This window comes from Trichomycterus rosablanca, chromosome 4 (genome assembly GCF_030014385.1).
Source record: "Trichomycterus rosablanca isolate fTriRos1 chromosome 4, fTriRos1.hap1, whole genome shotgun sequence".
In the NCBI taxonomy this organism is placed as follows: Eukaryota; Metazoa; Chordata; class Actinopteri; order Siluriformes; family Trichomycteridae; genus Trichomycterus; species Trichomycterus rosablanca.
The window spans coordinates 22,704,269-22,725,668 of record NC_085991.1 but is presented as its reverse complement, the minus strand read 5'-3'; the positions used below and the strand labels follow the sequence as shown (position 1 = coordinate 22,725,668).

The window sequence follows — 21,400 nt, the reverse complement described above, 5'->3', positions numbered from 1 at the left end:
CCTTGTTTCTACACTCACTGTCCATTTTATCATCTTTACTTAGCATGTAGAAGCACTTTGTAGTTCTACAATTACTGACTGTGGTCCATCTGTTTCTCTGCATTCTTTTTAGCCTGCTTTCACCATGTTCTTCAATGGTCAGGACCCCACAGGACCACCACAGAGCAGGTATTATTTAGGTGGTGGATGATTCTCAGCACTGCAGTGACACTGACATGGTGGTGGTGTGTTAGTGTGTGTTGTGCTGGTATGAGTGGATCAGACACAGCAGTGCTGCTGGAGTTTTTAAATACCGTGTCCACTCACTGTCCACTCTATTAGACACTCCTACCTAGTCGGTCCACCTTGCAGATGTAAAGTCTGAGACGATCACTCATCTATTGCTGCTGTTTGAGTTGGTCATCTTCTAGACCTTCATCAGTGGTCATAGGACGCTGGCTAGGGGCGCTGTTGGCTGGATGTTTTTTGTTTGGTGGACTTTTCTCAGTCCAGCAGTGACAGTGAGGTGTTTAAAAACTCCAGCAGCACTGATGTCTTATCCACTCAAACCAGCACAACACACACTAACACACCATGTCAGTGTCCTGGGAGAGTCCTGACCATTGAAGAACAGCATGAAAGGGGGCTAACAAAGCATGCAGAGAAACAGATGGACTACAGTCAGTAATTGTAGAACTACAAAGTGATTATATATGGTAAGTGGAGCTGATAAAATAGACAGTGAGTGTAGAAACAAGAATTGGTTTTAATGTTATGGCTGATTGGTGTATATAGAACTGAATAACTTTAAAGTGTTCTCTGCCAAGCATACTTTGCCCCTCAGATTGTTTGCTGTTGTGTAATTGAGCAAGTAGCTAACAGGTGGAACTAAACTGTTAAAAAAAGAATAATTTAATCTTTTTTTGTATCTCACTAGTATCCATTTCTGTTCTCTTACCTTCTCACATCAGCCTGTCTCCAGTTTGGAAGCTGTTCCTCCTGCCTAGCTGCCGAGATCAACTTCAATTGCAGCTGGTGTCACAGACTCAACAGGTGAGTTTAGCTGGCGATTTCTTGGCGGGTTTCCTTCTAAAAGAAAACAACAAAAGTGCTGGAAAATCAGTGGAATTTCTTTTTACTCAGTTTCACTTCAGTTTTAATGTTTTTCTTTCTCAGTATATCAGTGTGATATGTGGGTTAAAGTATCATTCTTCTTCCTAGCTGTTTCTTTTCCTTTCAGCTGGGTCAAGGGAGGTCGAGCTTGGGCCTCTTTCCAGTTGACTTGTGTGCTCCTTTACCTCGCCGCCCCAGGCCTTTTCACACTCACTACATCACACGTCTGACATGAGAGCGAGAGCCAGAGAATCTATCAATCAGACCAAGAGTCTCTTCTTTTATTCACTTATCCTCTCTCTTTTTTCTTGCTTTGACACTCGTTTTATCTCTCTCTAGGTTTCCCACATTTATTCTGAAACCAAATGATCTAATTCATGTTCTCTTTTTAATGCCTCATACTAATGTTTTGCGTTGTCTTAACTTGTTTTTTTTATTAACTACTTATTTATATTATAAGCATTGTAGTATGAAGTAAATTTAGCTATCACATTATTCTATTACACTGATGAGATAATGCATTAGGAACACAAACCTAATATGCATTTAAAACAGCTCTGATTAGAGACACATGGACTTCACAAGACATCTGATGGGGACCTTTGGTAACTCGTACTAAGATATTACTAGGGCTGGCACCAATTCAATACTCAGTATCGGTATCGGGATCAGTATCGGTCCGATATTGGCCCAAATCCCTGGATCGGAAATCGGAAGGAAAAAAAACGTGTAATCCGATCCAATACTCTTGCTTAATGTAAATAACACTTAATGTAAATAAGGACATTGTTTGTGTATAAAGCAAATAACACACGAAGATACGTTCCAACAGAGTGTTCAGTGTTCAAACATTCAAGTGGGGTTTCACGAGAACGCTACTTTAATGTCACACACACTCAGTGCAAACACAGAACAACATAGCACAGCCGGAGACTATCATTTTCTAATCTCTTCCCTACACACTCGCTCCCTATACCCTAGCATTGTACACTTAACATTCTTAAAGGGCCAGACAATATATATGTAATTCACATTACATGACAAGTGTTGTTTATTGCCACTCACGCTTGATGACATCATTAACATGTTCCCTTTGATCTACAACTCATCCGCAACAGCCATTCAGAAATGAAAACACACTGATCTACTTAAACTTTTAGCATTTTAATTAAAATTTTTCCCACTTTTTCCCCCCAATTTTCTCCCCTAATCTAGTTGTGTCCAATTACCATGAACGCATCCTCTATACTGATTCGACCCTTCACCGCTGACTGAGGACGCCTCTTAACTGACATACGCCCCCTCCGGCACGTACAGTCAGTACAGACTGCATATTTCACCTGCACGAGTCGAGTTCATACACCGATGGGCACTGTGTACGGAGGGCCACACCCCCATCAGCATTATTCCTCAACCCTGTGCAGGCACCATCAGTTAGCCAGCAGGGGCCGCAGTTGCACCAGTTATGAGGACCTATGATCCGACTTTATACCCTCTAACCCTGAACAACAGCCAATCATTGTTCATGTAGCCGCCCAACCCAGTTGAAAGGCAGAGCTGAGATTCAATACGATGTATTCAAAACCCCAACTCTGGTGCGGTAGCGTACTTTTAGCATTTTAAAAAATCATCTTCTACTGCCACATCTGAAAACACTGTTTAAACACAATAAAAATTGCTGTAAAAATCGCTTTATAAATGATAAATCAGACTTGGATAAATCGGTCTTGCCCCGGCTTGGAGATTTCTCACATCCCCGACGATTTATCCATCAGTGTTATGAAATAAAACAAACTACACTCTTTTCGTTTAGCCACAGACGTCCTCTTCAAAATCCAGCAGGGTTTAATAATAAGCGCACTTTGGTTTTTAATAAACTAAAAACGTGACAGAACTGTAATGGAAAATCTCAACTCAGTTAGAATTGGTCCATCGCATTTGATTGACATCCACATCTTCCAACTGTAGACACTTTTGTTAAACAAGCCAAAAATGCTGCTAAATGTTCTGTGTGTAAAAGAGAAAATAAAAACAGCAGTTTTGCATAAGTGTGATGTTGTAGGTTCTGTATTTATTCCTTTAGAATATTTGTTTCACAGTCTGAGCATTGTTATTTAGATAGCTAGTTTAACCATGGTGCATTGAGACGTGTATTATTACTGCTTAGTTGTTTGAGAGGAGAAATGACGGTATCGGATTGGTATTGGTATCGGCAGATACTCAATTTGCAGTATCGGTATCGGCAGATACTCAATTTGCAGTATCGGTATTGGTATCGGACATAAAAAAAGTGGTATCGAGCCAGTCCTAGATATTACCAGCAGGTCCATCAAATGTGTGCCTATTCTAGGTGCTTTCAATAGGGGACAGGAGTAAGCATGGGCACTTTGACTGGCCTGTGACTATGCAGCCCCATACACAGAATAGTTTAATGCATTCACTTCATCAACAGTATTAAAATTATCTGCAATTTGAGCCGAAGATCTTTAGATATGATAGCCTTCATGTCCTCTATCATCAATGAGTTCTGGCTGCGTAACAACCTGTCAACATTTTTTGGCTTGTCCTTCTTCACACCATTGTTGGTGATTACTCACCGTGGATGCCTGTGAGCATCCCTTGTGTAACGCTGGGCTAGGACAAGACAAGAGGGGGCAGACACACAGACGTTTAATAAACTTTAATAATTACAAAACACAAGACTAGACAAAGGTACACAAGACAAACTAACAAGACCTATGCTAAATGCTAATTGCTAATCTAAACACACAAGAACAATGCTAACGCTAACTAAACACACTTGAACAAAGCTAAAGCTACACTAAATGCTATGCTGACCAAAAAGCTAACGCTAATCTAAACATACATTAACAAGACAAGGACTTGGCGCACTCAATTTTGTCTTCCGCTGCTGGGAGATACCAGATTGCATCCAAGGAGAGCACGTCGCTGTACACACTTCTCCCAACACGTGTACAGCCCTCCTATTCTTGCCCATTCTCCGCCAATTAGGGTCTGGCCCCCACCCTGCAGATACGGTGGCCAATTAGTATCTGCTGCAGGCACTGCCAATTATGCCCGCCAGATACAGAGGAGTTCAGAAACCTAGTGCTTGGTGTACTAGCGGAATATCCCGCTGCGCCACCTGGGCGCCAAGACAAGGACTTCTAAACATGGACATGACAAACCAAACATAACATGAGCAAACAGGAACAAACAGGAACAAACAAACCAAGGCTAAGGCAAACAAGAAAACTGACAAACCAAACCGACAGGAAAGCGCCAATTCAAAATAGTCTACAGTGAATGGTTCCAAGCTGCCTCCTTATATGTCTCTGGGTGATAAGCAGGGGACCAATCAGGCTGGAGAGTGCTCCTGTAGAGAGGGGCATGGCACCTAGACACTGAACCAAAGCCATACTGTTATAAGACATGCAGAATGTGGCTTGTCATACCCTAAAACAAGCAGGAAATTCTTTAATAAAGATGTGGTCTAGGTGGAAGCATATGTTGCTCCAAATGCATATGTCACCCGTAGCATTAATGCTGACTTTGCAGATGTGCAAATTACCCATCTCATGACAGATGTTGGCTTTGCATTGATAAAAACATGATGGTCCTTTTTTTTTTAGGCCACAGAACATGATGTTTATTGTTGCCATAATTGACCACAACACACTTTTCCACTTTGAATGAATCTATTTTCCATGACCTGGAGTCCAAAAAATCCGCAGCTGTGGCTGGTTGTCATTCTGGATGCTGTTCATATGTCTTTCACTTTGCATAGCAGAGTCTTAATTTACATCTGTGAAGAACTTTGTTTACTAACAGGGGTTTTCCAAAGTCTTTCTGAGCCCAAGTGGTTATATTCATTACAGAAGCATGATTTTTAATGCAGTGCTGTCTTAGGGATTGGAACTCATTGGCATTCAATATTGTTTTTTGACCTTGACCTTTATGTACACAGATTTCTTCCAGTTTTCTAAATTTTTAAATAATGTTATGTACTTTCTGTGGCTTGGTGGGTAGCAGAGATGGGGACTCAAGTCTACGACTGCGAATCGCACGTAAGTCGCACTAGGGCTGGGCGATTTTACCAAAAAAAAAAATCTTGATTATTTAAAAATTATACCCGATTGTCGATTACGATTTCGATTTTTTTTGTTCTTGTATAATGCAATTAAAATAAGACTCAAATTTCTTTTTTTGCATTGTAATTAAAGGCTGCAGAAGTGCAAAAATAGTAACAGCACCACATATAATTATTCTTTTAAGGGACTCAAACTTTATAACAATAACGATATCACAATAATTAACAATAATTAAGACAAAATAGATCTAAATTATCTATATCCTTATCTATCTATATCTAAGAATAGCTCACAAATAACTTTTATTTTAAATAATGTTCAGCAGAACCTCCTTACATTAGGAAAAATACTACAAAAAGTTCTTTACAGGTTTCTTAAAAGGAACACGAGCCTGTACTGTGCTGCTTCCACCACTGAGTGAGTCTGTATCAGTATCTACACTGGGGGGGCATCAAGTGATCACTCAGCTCAGCTTTGATTTTATCCTCTTGTGATTTGGGGGGTGGATACAACATTTTAAACATTTAAGGATGTGTAATGTGTCATTTTAGTCCCATAAAACTTTCAAACTGTATTAACCACTATTATGTGTCGTAGAATGATTCGATTCTATTGAACGGCCCTTTAAGCCAAAATAAAAGAAACCGATTTGCGCATTTGGGAGTCGTTACATACATACGGCTCTTTAAAAGGAACCGAGACAAAAGATCCGACTCCCTATCGCAGAATTCACTGCAGCAGTTTCCCAGACGCGATTTTTTTACTCAGTAACGGATGTGATTCAAAATGTAGCGAATTACAATTCTTAGTACAAAACTTACTTAAGTAAAAGTAAAATTACAGGCTGTAAAATCTACTTTAAAAAGTACAAGTACACAAAAAAAACGACTCAATTACAGTAACGCGAGTAAATGTAACTCGTTACTTTCCAGCCAATCCTGATCGCTCTCATCGGCTCCGTATTTTGATTCAGTTCAGCGGTGTTTGATTCAGTGAATCTTAATTAAACTCTTCTGTTTGTGTCTCGTTTTGCCGATCGTGTTTGCGCTCCTTATTACTGAATCTAACCGTTACCGTGTATAATCCTTGTTGTCTTCCGTTTACTGTTTTGGTTTTCGCTGGTTTTGGACAGTGGACAGTGAGTGTAGAAACAAGGAGGTGGTTTTCATGTTATGGCTGATCGGTGTACATGGTGCATTTTCTTGTGGTCAACTGCAGACCTAAGTGAAGTATTACTTCACTTTACTTTACACTGATCAGTCATAACATTAAAACCACCTTGTTTCTACACTCACTGTCCATTTTATCAGCTCCACCTATCATATAGAAGCACTTTGTAGTGCTACAATTAGTGACTGTAGTCCATTTGTTTCTCTACCTACTTTTTAAGCCTGCTTTCACCCTGTTCTTCAATGGTCAGGACCACCACATATCAGGTATTATTTAGGTGGTGGATTCTCAGCACTGCAGTAACAATGACATGGTGGTAGTGTGTTAGTGTGTGTTGTGCTGGTATGAGTGGATCAGACACAGCAGCGCTGCTGGAGTGGACTATTCTCAGTCCAGCAGTGACAGTGAGGTGTTTAAAAACTCCATCAGCATTGCTGTGTCTTATCCACTCATACCAGCACAACACACACTAACACACTCCCACCATGTCAGTGTCACTGCTGTGCTGAGAGTGATACACCACCCAAATAATACCTGCTCTGTGGTGGTCCATTGAAGAACAGCATAAAAGGGGGCTAACGAAGCATGCAGAGAAACAGATGGACTAAAGTCAGTAATTGTAGAACTACAAAGTGCTTCTATATGGTAAGTGGAGCTGATAAAATGGACAGTGAGTGTAGAAACAAGCAGGTGGTTTTCATGTTATGGCTGATCGGTGTACATGGTGCATTTCTGTGAGAGCTGTATGGAATTTGACAGATTTGGCACTAAGCTGATAGATGGTATGTTTAAACGATAAAAAACATATATTAACTGACAATCAAGAACAAACTGCAGTTAATAATCCCAAATTATTTGTAATAATTGGTTGTAAGAGAGGTTAGAAAGTAAATTATGTAAAATGCCTGATATTATGATAAAGATATTATGTAATAAACATTTTAAATAATTTATTTACACTTTGGAAAGTGTTTTATTCTCTTTCCGTTTAATTAATTGTTATTACTTTTAGTTTTTAGTCTTTTTGTCATTTTTATTACTCCCTGAAATGTTGTCATTCTGTAAACCATCATTTGGGGGATGTTCCAGCTGTGCACTGCAGCACTTTTACTTATTACGATTCCCCTATTTCCCAATGTTGGCATGTTTTCAAGAGGCGGTAGGAAACTAAAGAACTAGAAGGAAACCTGCAAGGATAGAAACTAAAAACCCACAGACTGGAACCAGTATCCTAGGGGTGTGGAGCTGTAGTGCTTCTTAAGTATAATACATGAACACAGAACCCAAAGAGAAGAGCTGCACAGTCTGCACAGCAGAGACCCTGTCTTTAATTTCCTGTAATTTGTCATTGCACCCAGTGTTCCAAGCGTAGTTAATAAAGTGAACAAATGCCCAGCTCTGTATCTGTATCCACTGGCCAATATATTAAAACCTGTGTGTAAACAAAGCCAGACTCATTCAGAAAGAAACGTTCTATCTGAATCTAATTAAGTCGTGTTTAATTAATATCATGCAGCATTTTTGATTACTGCATTCTCTCACATTGCAAGTTCTAACTGGCAAAAAATATAAGATTAAAGCACATCAAAATGAAGTCGTCCTTTGCCTGGCTGGAGGTTTATGAAACAATTAATTAAACTCAGTTGATGAAGGTTGTGTGGGTGGTTTTGTGCATTTCTGTATCCTTGTAATCGAGTTAGCCAAGCAAAATGATTAAATCAGCTCGAGCTAGAAAAATACGCTATATTGCCAAAAGTATTCACTCACCCATCCAAATAATTGAATTCAGGTGTTCTAATCACTTCCATGACCACCGGTGTATAAAACCAAGCACCTGGGCATGCAGACTGCGTCTACAAACATTTAATTTTAATTTACAAACATGTAATGCATAAATAGCAAGCAATTGGTATGTTTTTGTTCAGAACAGTGTGAGCATGTCTTAGCATGCAAAAGAATACAACAGCCATCTAAAATAGACTATTCATCACCCCTCCCAGATAGCAAGGAACAAAATATTTGGGTCATATAAGCAAACTCCTGGTATAGGAATGTTAAAGCAGTTCATTAATAACTTAATATTCATCTGCGTTTATGATTTGCCACAGCTTTTACTCTGATGTCCTTTCTGATGCAACCCTATTTTTATCCGGGCTTGGGTGCACCGGTACGCCCTGTGTCCCAGCCCAATAGCTAGGTTCACATACCACCATTCATCTTCTGTATTTGTGAGCACAGCCCAGGATTCGAACCCTTAGAACTTAGGTACTGCTGATACCAGCAGCATGACTCCTACCAATATGCTGTAATATCTCACTTAGTACTGTTTAAAATGTATATTGTTTAAAACACGTGTCAAACTCAAGGCCCGCAGGCCAAATCCGTCCCGCCACATCATTTTCTGTGGCCCGCAAGAGCTTAAAAGACATATGATTGTCTTAAAATACACTGTAAAATCATACATAAACTGCATCTCCCACAATGCATGCTGATTTTGTGACCTGCAAAGTGGCAGTGTTTCCACATCAGCGTTTAACTGAAATGGTTTTCCAACAAGTGAAGTTGAGAAATATTTACAAATAATCCCATAATGTACAAGAAGAGAAAATTTAAGCAGGAAGGTAATTTAATGAAAGATGGGAAAGTGATTACAAGGTTGTGCTTCAAGAAGAAAAACCAGTACGTCTTTTGTGTTATGAGGCCGTGTCTGTGGTAAAGGAGTACAATATAAATATAGATATACATTATAAATATACAGTAAAAATTTGGCATTTTGACACCAAACACAGAATTTAGCCTCCAAGAAAAACAACAAATTGTCCAAGACTTAAAAGGCAGACTGCAGTCACAGCAGGATACGTTACAATTGGCCCTGCAGATGTGGCCCTCTGTGAAAATGAGTTTGACACCCCTGGTTTAAAATGTTATCTAGTAAAATTATGCCGTTGCTTATTTTTTTTGTTTCTCTGTGTGATATGCAAAAACCAGTTTGGGTTGCCTTCCTAACTGACAATAGTCGACGTACGTCCATGTATTTTTTTACTGTGCAGTTTAACTAGCCTAATTTATGTGGACACAGATAAGTCACCAGTTGTAATCATAATAACTAACAAAGAGGATATGGCACAAAGTTAAATGACAAATACCCGTCTGTATTTTTGCTGTATGTATGTTTTTGCACTCTTATTTACAACCCCAAATCAGAAAAAGTTGGGACAGTATGGAAAATGCACATTAAATAAAAATTCAGTGTTCCTTACATTTACTTTGACTTTTATCTGATTACAGACAGTTTAAACACAAGATATTTCATGTTTTATCTGCTCAACTTCATTTAATTTGTTAATATACCTCCATTCCTGCATTTCAGGCCCGCAACACATTCCAAAAAAGTTGGGACAGGGGCAATTTAGGGCTAGTAATGAGGTAAAACTAAAAAACTAAATAATGATGTGATTCCAAACAGGTGACATCAACAGGTGATTGTAATCATGGTTTGGTACAAAAGCAGCATCCAGGAAAGGCTGAGTCTTTGATGAACAAAGATGATAAGAGGATCTCCAGTTTGTCAACAGTGCATAATATCATTAAACAATTCAAGGAATCGGGAGGAATTTCAGTGCGTAAAAGTCAAGGACGCAAGCTTAAGCTGAACGTCCGTGATCTTCGATCCCTCAGACGGCACTGCATCAAGAACCGCCACTCAACAATAGCTGATATAACCACATGGGTGAGGGATTACTTTGGCAAACCTTTGTCAAGCACTTCAATATGGAGTTACAGTGTATCACAAAAGTGAGTACACCCCTCACATTTCTGCAAATATTTTATTATATCTTTTCATGGGACAACACTATAGAAATAAAACTTGGATATAACTTAGAGTAGTCAGTGTACAACTTGTATAGCAGTGTAGATTTACTGTCTTCTGAAAATAACTCAACACACAGCCATTAATGTCTAAATAGCTGGCAACATAAGTGAGTACACCCCACAGTGAACATGTCCAAATTGTGCCCAAAGTGTCAATATTTTGTGTGACCACCATTATTATCCAGCACTGCCTTAACCCTCCTGGGCATGGAATTCACCAGAGCTGCACAGGTTGCTACTGGAATCCTCTTCCACTCCTCCATGATGACATCACGGAGCTGGTGGATGATAGACACCTTGAACTCCTCCACCTTCCACTTGAGGATGCGCCACAGCTGCTCAGTTGGGTTTAGTCCATCACCTTTACCTTCAGCTTCCTCAGCAAGGCAGTTGTCATCTTGGAGGTTGTGTTTGGGGTCGTTATCCTGTTGGAAAACTGCCATGAGGCCCAGTTTTCGAAGGGAGGGGATCATGCTCTGTTTCAGAATGTCACAGTACATGTTGGAATTCATGTTTCCCTCAATGAACTGCAGCTCCCCAGTGCCAGCAACACTCATGCAGCCCAAGACCATGATGCTACCACCACCATGCTTGACTGTAGGCAAGATACAGTTGTCTTGGTACTTCTCACCAGGGCGCCGCCACACATGCTGGACACCATCTGAGCCAAACAAGTTTATCTTGGTCTCGTCAGACCACAGGGCATTCCAGTAATCCATGTTCTTGGACTGCTTGTCTTCAGCAAACTGTTTGCGGGCTTTCTTGTGCGTCAGCTTCCTTCTGGGATGACGACCATGCAGACCGAGTTGATGCAGTGTGCGGCGTATGGTCTGAGCACTGACAGGCTGACCTCCCACGTCTTCAACCTCTGCAGCAATGCTGGCAGCACTCATGTGTCTATTTTTTAAAGCCAACCTATGGATATGACGCCGAACACGTGGACTCAACTTCTTTGGTCGACCCTGGCGAAGCCTGTTCCGAGTGGAACCTGTCCTGGAAAACCGCTGTATGACCTTGGCCACCATGCTGTAGCTCAGTTTCAGGGTGTTAGCAATCTTCTTATAGCCCAGGCCATCTTTGTGGAGAGCAACAATTCTATTTCTCACATCCTCAGAGAGTTCTTTGCCATGAGGTGCCATGTTGAATATCCAGTGGCCAGTATGAGAGAATTGTACCCAAAACACCAAATTTAACAGCCCTGCTCCCCATTTACACCTGGGACCTTGACACATGACACCAGGGAGGGACAACGACACATTTGGGCACAATTTGGACATGTTCACTGTGGGGTGTACTCACTTATGTTGCCAGCTATTTAGACATTAATGGCTGTGTGTTGAGTTATTTTCAGAAGACAGTAAATCTATACTGCTATACAAGTTGTACACTGACTACTCTAAGTTATATCCAAGTTTCATGTCTATAGTGTTGTCCCATGAAAAGATATAATGAAATATTTGCAGAAATGTGAGGGGTGTACTCACTTTTGTGATACACTGTACATGCACATATGCCACATAAAACTTAAAGCAAAAAAGCAGCCTTATGTTAACCCTGTCCAGAAATGACGTTGACTTCTCTGGGCTCTGAGGCATCTAGGATGGACCATCACACAGTGGAAACATGTATTGTGGTCAGATGAATCAGCATTTCAGGGTTTTTTTTTGGAAAAAATGGATGCCGTGTGCTCAAGGAAGAAGAGGGTACGGGTACTGGACTGGCCTGCCTGCAGTTCTGACCTGTCCCCAATAGAGAATGTGTGGAGAATTTTTAAACGAAAAATGCTACAACGACGACCCCGTAATGTTGCACATCTTAAGACGTGTTTGCAGGAAGAATGGGACACAATAAACACTGAATCACTTGGTCTCCTCGGTGCCAAAACGTCTTTTAGGTGTGGTGAAAAAGAATGGCGACATTACAAAGTGGTAAATGCTTTACTGTGCCAACTTTGTTTGGAATGTGTTGCAGGCCTGAAATGCAGGAATGGATGTTTATTAATAAATAAAATGAAATTGAGTAAACAAAACATGAAATATCTCAGGTTCATCAGAAACTCTGTGTTTTTTATTATTTGCATTTTCCGTTTTGTCCCAACTTTTTCTTATTTGGGGTTGTAAAAAAACCACAGTAAACTTCAATTAGTATTTTTAGAAAGTATGTTCCAATCATTAAGTCACAAAAATAGAACAGTACCAGAACTGCGAAAACTTTTTAAATGTTTCTTTAAAACATATAAACATCAGTACATTAGTAACATCTATATGGTGTCCTGACTGACAGGCATGTTGTAATTGGATTTGTTCATAGTTATCACTCCAGCATTCAGATTTTCAGTTCACCCCTATTTCCCAAAGCTGAATCTCATATTGAATTTGAGCAGAATGGAGCCAAGCCATGCACATTTGCATGCATTTATATGCAAACAGACCAATGCAGAGGAATTGCAATTAGGTCTTTAGCCATTGAGGCAAGCGGGATGGAGCAGGAAGGCTTTGAAAGCAGAAAATTCCTGTGGGAGCCAGCAGGCCTACACCAGGTGCCGCTCCTCTGGGAACAACAGACAAAATCTGTCTGATGTCATAGACTCGACAAGGGATTTGGCTTTTGTTGTTTACTGGTATTTCTTGTATGTAAACAGAATTTAATAATGACTACAGAGGAATTGTACAGAGGACTGAAGTAATAGCTTAGCATTCAGTGTTGCTGCTAGCTGACAAGTAGTATTATTACACACCATACTGTGCAATAACAAACCAGCTCCCCTGACTAATAGTTCTCATACACATCAGACAAACACACTTATATACAAAACTTGTTTTGTTAACCCTGTCTGGCCTTCATATATCACACAGAGAGAGGGAGGGATAAAAGGAGAACCAAGGGAGTGTGTGAGAAATTGGCCAAGCCAGAAGCAACAAGGCCATACAACTAATGACTGTGTCAGAAGGAGGGCATTAGGAATGCCAAGCATCCATGCCACCAAAGCAATACCAAGTGAGAGAAGGAAAAATACAATTCTTCAGTCTAGATGTCAATCACAATGCCAACTGCCAGTGGTGACGTGTTGTTTAGTCTGCTTTGTGGTAGGAATTTGGAACTAAAACCATCTCAGAGTGGACAGGATGTGGCTGGGTCTTTTATCTTTCTGTTTTAAATAACTTGACTGACAGCAATATGTCCTTCAAACTGTGGCAATGCAGTGCTGTTGTACAACCCCAAATCAGAAAAAGTTGGGACAGCATGGAAAATGCAAATATTAAAAAACACAGAGTTTCTTACATTTACTTCGACTTTTATTTGATTGCAGACAGGATGAACCTGAGATATTTCATGTTCTGTCTGGTCAATTTCATTTCATTTAGTAATAAACATATATTCCTGCATTTCAGGTCTGCAACACATTCCAAAAAAATTTGGGACAGTAAAGCATTTACCACTTTGTAATGTTCCTATTCCTTTTCACCACACTTAAAAGACGTTTTGACACCGAGGAGACCAAGTGATTTAGTGTTTCAGCTTTTATTTTGTCTCATTCTTCCTGCAAACACGTCTTAAGATGTACAACAGTACGGGGTCGTCATTGTCACATTTTTCGTTTCTAAATTCTCCACACATTCTCTATTGGGGACAGGTCAGGACTGCAGGCAGGCCAGTCCAGTACCCGTACCCTCTTCTTCCACAGCTATGTCTTTGTAATGTGTGCAGCATGTGGTTTTGCATTGTCTTGTTGAAAAATGAATGGATGTCCCTGAAAAAGATTTGGTCTTGAAGACAGCATATGTTGCTCTAAGATCTCAATGTACTTTTCTGCATTAATGCTGCCATCACAGAAGTGTTAATGACCTTTGCCAAGGGCACTGATACAGCCCCATGCCATGATAGACCCTGGCGTTTGGACTTGTTGCTAATAACAGTCTGGATGGTCCTTTTCGTCCAAAGCGCCCTGCGTCCATTTTTTTTCAAAAAAAAAAAGACGTGGAATGCTGATTCATCTGACCACAATACACGTTTCCACTGTGTGATGGTCCATCCTAAATTTCTCAGAGCCCAGAGAAGTCGACGCCGCTTCTGGACGTGGTTAAAATGAGGCTACTTTTTTGCACAGTAAAGTTTTAAGTGGCGTTTGTGCATGTAACTCTGTATTGTAGTGCTTGACAAAGGTTTGCCAAAGTAATCCCTCACCCATGTGGTTATATCAGCTATTGTTGAGTGGTGGTTCTTGATGCAGTGCCGTCTGAGGGATCGAAGATCACGGGCGTTCAGCTTAAGCTTGCACCCTTGGCCTTTATGTACTGAAATTGCTCTTGATTCCTTGAATGGTTTAATGATATTATGCACTGTAGAGGGAGAAATATGCAAATCCCTTCCAATCTTTCTTTGAGGTACATTGTTTTTAAACATTTCAATAATTTTCTCACACATTTGTTGACAAACTGGAGATCCTCTGATCATCTTTGCTCATCAAAGACTCAGCCTTACTGGATGCTGCTTTTGTACCAAACCGTGATTACAATCACCTGTTGATGTCACCTGTTTGGAATCACATCATTATTTCGTTTTTTAGCCCTAAAATGCCCCATCCCAACTTTTTTTGGAATGTGTTGCAGGGCTGTAATGCAGGAATGGAGGTATATTAACAAATGAAATGAAGTTGACCAGATAAAACATGAAATATCTCGGGTTCAAACTGTCTGCAATCAAATAAAAGTCGAAATAAATGTAAGGAACACTGAATTTTTTTTTTATTTGCATTTTCCATACTGTCCCAATTTTTTCTGATTTGGGGTTGTATAATATAGCAAAGTGTCTGAGTGTTACATATTCCTTCCCAGCATGAACAGAAATGCTTCAAATAGTTACTTTACTGAACATTTCATGGTTATTTATTCTTTAATACATTTTTGCCAACTTGCTTTTTATATTGTTTTAAATCAAATGGCTACTTTTGCTGCACTGGCATTGACATTTATTTAAAATGTATTAAGTCCACATGCTTTGTTGCAGCATATTCCAAGTTCTGAACTGAAACAACTGAAGCAGGCATGCAGTCATTGTTGCAAGTGCTAAGACAAGTTATTAAATTGAGGGGATTTGTGATTATAGGTGTTGGATAACTCCTTTAAACAAACCCAACTGCTGAGATTGGGGTATGAAAGATCATAAACACATAAACATTGATAAACACGAATCAATTTAGAGGCCACATTTTTGTCTTCAAAATGACAAATGGAAATGAAAAATCCCATCACCCTGTGGAATTGAGTAAAGTGCTCATACCTCTTTATGCAGAACATTACCTTAAAATCTAATATTAAGGTTGTAATGAATGAAGGCGTAGGACCCAAAGATGCGGAGCAAAAAATGATATTTATTAACAATAAATATATATATACAGATGAACAAAGGAAAGGAGTTAAACAAAAACAATTCGGGAAATCCCGAACGACGCCTTTCTCGTCACTGGCAACTGAAAAGGAAACACAAAAACAAAAAATAGAAAAGCAGCCAACGCGAGGCGCGAACCCGGGTCGCTCACTCGCGGCAATTATAATCACCCCGCTACGCTACGGCGTTGCTGAGGTTACACACTCGCCTTCTGAATATGAGGCTGAAATGAGAGAACGGATCTTAGTAAATAATCCGTAGAAAGGGGCAAAACTTGTAAAGATAATTGTGAGGGGAATAATGGATCGGTTGTGTCACCAGTTTAAAAGACTGGGAAGAAACCGATGACTGAGTTTGGAAAAAGGGTTCAGGCGAGTGGATTCGAACCGGGGATTCACGCATGGAGGAGCGGCGACTTACCGCTCAACCAAACAGCAGTGAATAACCCTGACAAAAGTTCACGCCTTTAAAGGACTGCGGAAGGTGGCAATTAGCCTGATGCTAACCCGCTGCTAGCTTTGCAAGCGGGGACCATATGTGGCAACGCCAAAACAACCACAGCTCGAGGGCTGTAAGGAATCGCACCAGCTCTCCCTATTAAATGAAACAAAGACCCTAAGTTACCTCAGTCTTACGACTTACACACCCAACCGCGCTACCAGGCGCCTGGGGATACCAAACTAGCCCTGCAAAAGGAATGGCTGCAGCAGTGCAGCCAGTCGAAAACAAAGAACAAAGGTGCGACGCCTGCAGACTGGCGACGCCCCCTTAAGTAGGAAGCTGACAGCTGCAGGTCGTTGCCCTAATCAGCTGGCCTCCTATTTGAGGCCACGCTGCTCTTTGTTCTGTAACGCCTGCAACGCTGTGAATTGGTGGTACGTTCGCCAGACGTTGCAGGCACCCTAACAGGACCCCCCCCTCTAGGGACAGCTCCCGAGGTCCCAAGACCCGCAGACCGGTTCCTTCGGTACTCACGAATCAGTTCAGGGTCCAGGATGCGTCGAGCCGGTACCCATGAACGTTCCTCGGGGCCGTAACCTTCCCAATCCACCAGGTATTGAGTGCTACCCTGCACTTTCCTGCTATCCAGGAGACGGCGGACCGTAAATGCAGGGGCACCCTGGATGATACGAGGGGCGGGAGGTTGTGGGGGGGGTAAAGCTCCCCTACCCGCGAACGGGCGAAGTTGGGAGACATGAAAGGTCGGATGCGCCTTCATCCTGGGGGGCAACTCCAACCTATATGTCACCGGGTTAATCCGTCGGACTACCTTGAACGGGCCAATGTACCTCGGTGCCAGCTTGTGAGTGGTACCTTTGACGGGGAGATCCCTCGTCGATAGGAGGACACGTTGGCCCGGACGGAACGTAAGAGCCGGCTGTCGCCTACGGTCAGCATTGCGCTTCATGGAGCGCTGAGAGGCCAAAAGGGCCTGTCTTGCTTTCCGCCAGGCGGCGCGGCAGCGACGGATATGTTGCTGCACAGTCGGCACCGCAACCTCTTGTTCCTGATCAGGAAACAGCGGAGGGGGATAGCCGAACTGTGCCTCAAATGGTGACATACCCAGAGCGGCATGGTGCAGGGTATTGTGAGCAAATTCAGCCCACAACAGCTTATCCGCCCAAGTGGCTGGATTACCTGCAGTCAAGCACCGAAGCATCTTGCCTAGATCTTGAATGACCCGCTCCGATTGCCCGTTGGACTCGGGATGATATCCCGAGGATAAGCTGGCCGTCGCGCCGAGAAGTTGGCAAAATGCTCGCCAGCACTGGCTAATGAACTGTGGACCCCGATCCGACACAATGTCGGACGGGACCCCATGTGCTCTCACCACATGTTGCAGAACAGCCTGTGCGGTAGCCATGGCGGACGGGAGCTTGGGCATCGGAATGAAAAGGCAAGATTTGGTGAACCGGTCTACAATCACCAGTACCACCGTGAATCCCCTGGATATTGGCAAACCCGTGACGAAATCCAGTGCCAGGTGGGACCACGGTCTAGAGGGTACTGGTAATGGATGGAGGAGTCCACGAGGACGCTCTCTTGTGCTTTTATTAGTCGCACAGATAGCGCAGGTACGGACAAGGTCCTTGACCTGACTCTCCATCCCTGGCCACCAGAACCTTCGGCGCAAGAACACCAGGGTCTTAGAGACTCCTGGATGAGCCGCAAACGAGGACGCGTGAGCCCATTCAAACACCTGACGGCGGACTGTTGATGGTACAAACATCCGGTCAGGTGGACCTCCACCTGGGTCGGGCTCAACAACTTGAGCGTCTCTCACTGTTTTAAATATGCCCCACGTTACTGGGGCAGCAATTTGACTAGGGGGGATGATAGGATCAGGGTCGGTTTCGGGTCTGGTCGATTCCCACTGTCTAGACAGCGAGTCAGGCTTAACATTTTTCGACCCTGGTCTGTAAGAAAGGGTGAAATGAAACCGACCAAAAAAAAGTGACCACCGAGCCTGACGGGAATTCATCCGCTTCGCTTGCTGGATAAATGACAGATTCTTATGGTCTGTCCAGACAAGGAAGGGATGTTTTGCCCCCTCTAGCCAATGTCGCCACTCATCTAGCGCCAGCTTGATGGCCAAAAGCTCCTTATCTCCTACCGGGTAGTTACGCTCAGCAGGAGTTAGACGGTGCGAAAAGAAAGCGCATGGGTGGAGCTTCTTTTCCGGACCCCCTCTCTGGGACAAAACCGCCCCAACCCCAACATCAGAGGCATCCACTTCCACTATGAAAGATTCCTCTGGGTCGGGCAACTGCAATACAGGAGCAGTTGTCAAGAGAGACTTGAGCCTATTGAAGGCTTGTTGGGCCTGCACCGTCCATTTAAACGGACCCTTCCCTGTGAGAGCCGTCAAAGGAGCGGCGACCGAACTGAAGTTCCGAATGAATCGCCGGAAAAAGTTGGCAAAGCCCAGAAATCTTTGCACATGGCGTACGGAACTAGGAGTTGGCCAATCCTCCACAGATTTGATCTTAACCGGATCCATTCGCAGGACACTTTGTGAAACTATAAACCCCAAAAAAGACACTGATGGGGTATGGAAAACGGATTTCTCCAGCTTGACGAACAAGTGATGGTCGAGCAAAAGCTGGAGAACCCGACGAACGTGCCTGACATGTTCTTCGATGGATCGGCTAAAGATTAAGATATCGTCCAGATAGACATAGACGTATCTGTCAAGGGCCTCCCGCAAAGCCTCATTGATAAAGCGTTGAAAGACCGCGGGGGCATTCATTAACCCAAAGGGCATCACTAGATATTCATAGTGTCCCGTGGGCGTAATGAACGCAGTCTTCCATTCGTCCCCTCGCCGGATACGAATCAAGTTATACGCGCTGCGAAGATCTAGCTTCGTAAAAATTGAAGCTCGCTGAAGAGCTTCAAAAGCTGTGGCCATCAGCGGCAGCGGATAACGATCCTTAACCGTTATAGCGTTCAGACCTCGATAATCGATACAGGGGCGCAAAGTTCCATCCTTCTTTCCCACAAAGAAAAATCCTGCCCCAGCTGGGGAGGACGATGGTCGGATGAACCCCTGATCGAGCGCCTCCTTGACATATTCCTCCATGGCGATCCTCTCCGGTCCCGACAGGGAGAAGAGGCGCCCCCTAGGAGGAGAAGTGCCAGGAAGCAAATTAATAGCGCAATCGAAAGGTCTGTGTGGGGGCAAGTCCCGCGCCCGGGATTTGCTAAACACCTCCTGTAGGTCATGGTACACGGGAGGTACCCGGGTCAAATCAGGGGTCATCGCAACAGGCGATTGTGGTGCCGATGACATGCTTGCTGGCAACAGGCAAGCATCCTGGCACCGTGTTCCCCAGGCGAAGATTGACCCGGTTTGCCAATCAATTTGAGGATTGTGCCTCTTCAGCCACGAGTGCCCCAGGACCACTTGGAGTTGAGGAACCTGGGTCACCAAAAATGTGACCCGCTCCTCGTGCCTCCCCAAACGCATCGTGAGAGGAGGCGTTTGATGCGTGATCGGGCTCCCGGCCACCGCCCGGTCGTCCACAGCGTGAACCACTATGGGGACTCGTAGCGGCTGAAGATCAATCCCCAACCCGTGCACCAGATGGCGATCAATAAAATTTTCCACCGCGCCTGAATCGACACAGACCTGGAGATCAGTGGTCCCAGAGTCCCAATGCAACGATGCGCTAAGGAAAAGACCCTGTTCAGGGATGATGGTATGGCTCGCCCTCGACTCCCTACCCCGAGAGTGGCCTACTCGTTTAACCGAGGTCGGACTCTCGAGGCGGGGTCGGATGGTCGTGGGGCGGCTCCCCGAGTCGATCCCAGTTGCATGGGTTCTGGGTCCTGATCTCCCGAAACGGGCCGGGGCTGGCCCTGAGGCCGATAAAAGGGTGGGTGAGGCCCTCGCTCCCGGTTACGTTGTCGGAGTCGGGTGTCGATCGAGGTGGCTAGGAGATAGAAGGCCTTGAGAGAAGTGGGAAGGTCTCGAGTGGCCAGCTCATCTTTAATTCTCTCTCCTAGACCACGATGGAAAATGGCGACTAATGCCCCCTCGTCCCAACCGCACTCAGCCGCCAGAGTACGAAACTCAATGACGTAGTCGGCGACTGAGCGCCCCCCTTGGGACAGCTCGAGCAAACGCGGACCCGCCTCCCTTCCCCCCGTGGGATGAAAGAAAGTATCCCTCAGAGCCTCCGTGAACAAGGACTCTGAAGAACACTCCGGAGCGTTCTGTTCCCACAGGGCAGTAGCCCACTCCAAGGCTTTGCCTGTCAGCAAAGATATTATAAACGCGACCTTGGAGCGCTCAGAAGGGAAGCGGGACGGCTGAAGCTCGAATGTGAGGGAGCATTGTAGGAGGAAGCCTCGACATTTCTTCGCCTCCCCTGAAAAACGCTCGGGGGGCGGAATGGGGGTTTCAACTCCTACTGGAACCGCTGCGGGGGCGGGAGGATGGTTGGGGGAACCCGAACCGGCACCCAGAGATGGCAGCAGCTGGGCAATTTCAGTTACCCGCTGAGCCAGCTCTGAAAGCGCCAGCTCGTGTCGACCTAAAGCAACCCCCTGGTGACGAAGCACGTCAATCACAGGGGGAGTCTCCGCTGGGTCCATAACTGGTCGCACCTTTCTGTAATGAATGAAGGCGTAGGACCCAAAGATGCGGAGCAAAAAATGATATTTATTAACAATAAATATATATATACAGATGAACAAAGGAAAGGAGTTAAACAAAAACAATTCGGGAAATCCCGAACGACGCCTTTCTCGTCACTGGCAACTGAAAAGGAAACACAAAAACAAAAAATAGAAAAGCAGCCAACGCGAGGCGCGAACCCGGGTCGCTCACTCGCGGCAATTATAATCACCCCGCTACGCTACGGCGTTGCTGAGGTTACACACTCGCCTTCTGAATATGAGGCTGAAATGAGAGAACGGATCTTAGTAAATAATCCGTAGAAAGGGGCAAAACTTGTAAAGATAATTGTGAGGGGAATAATGGATCGGTTGTGTCACCAGTTTAAAAGACTGGGAAGAAACCGATGACTGAGTTTGGAAAAAGGGTTCAGGCGAGTGGATTCGAACCGGGGATTCACGCATGGAGGAGCGGCGACTTACCGCTCAACCAAACAGCAGTGAATAACCCTGACAAAAGTTCACGCCTTTAAAGGACTGCGGAAGGTGGCAATTAGCCTGATGCTAACCCGCTGCTAGCTTTGCAAGCGGGGACCATATGTGGCAACGCCAAAACAACCACAGCTCGAGGGCTGTAAGGAATCGCACCAGCTCTCCCTATTAAA

At 43.7% G+C, this 21,400-nt stretch overlaps 1 protein-coding gene across 1 annotated transcript in view; it reads left to right on the top strand.

Moving 5' to 3' along the window:
- The window catches only part of plxdc2b (plexin domain containing 2b), a 199,841-nt gene that overhangs the window by 129,429 nt on the left and 49,012 nt on the right, over positions 1–21,400 (top strand). Inside the window, exon 9 of the mRNA XM_062994009.1 lies at positions 951–1,032. Coding sequence (XP_062850079.1) covers positions 951–1,032 — 82 coding nt within the window. The remainder of the gene's footprint in view (positions 1–950; positions 1,033–21,400) is intronic.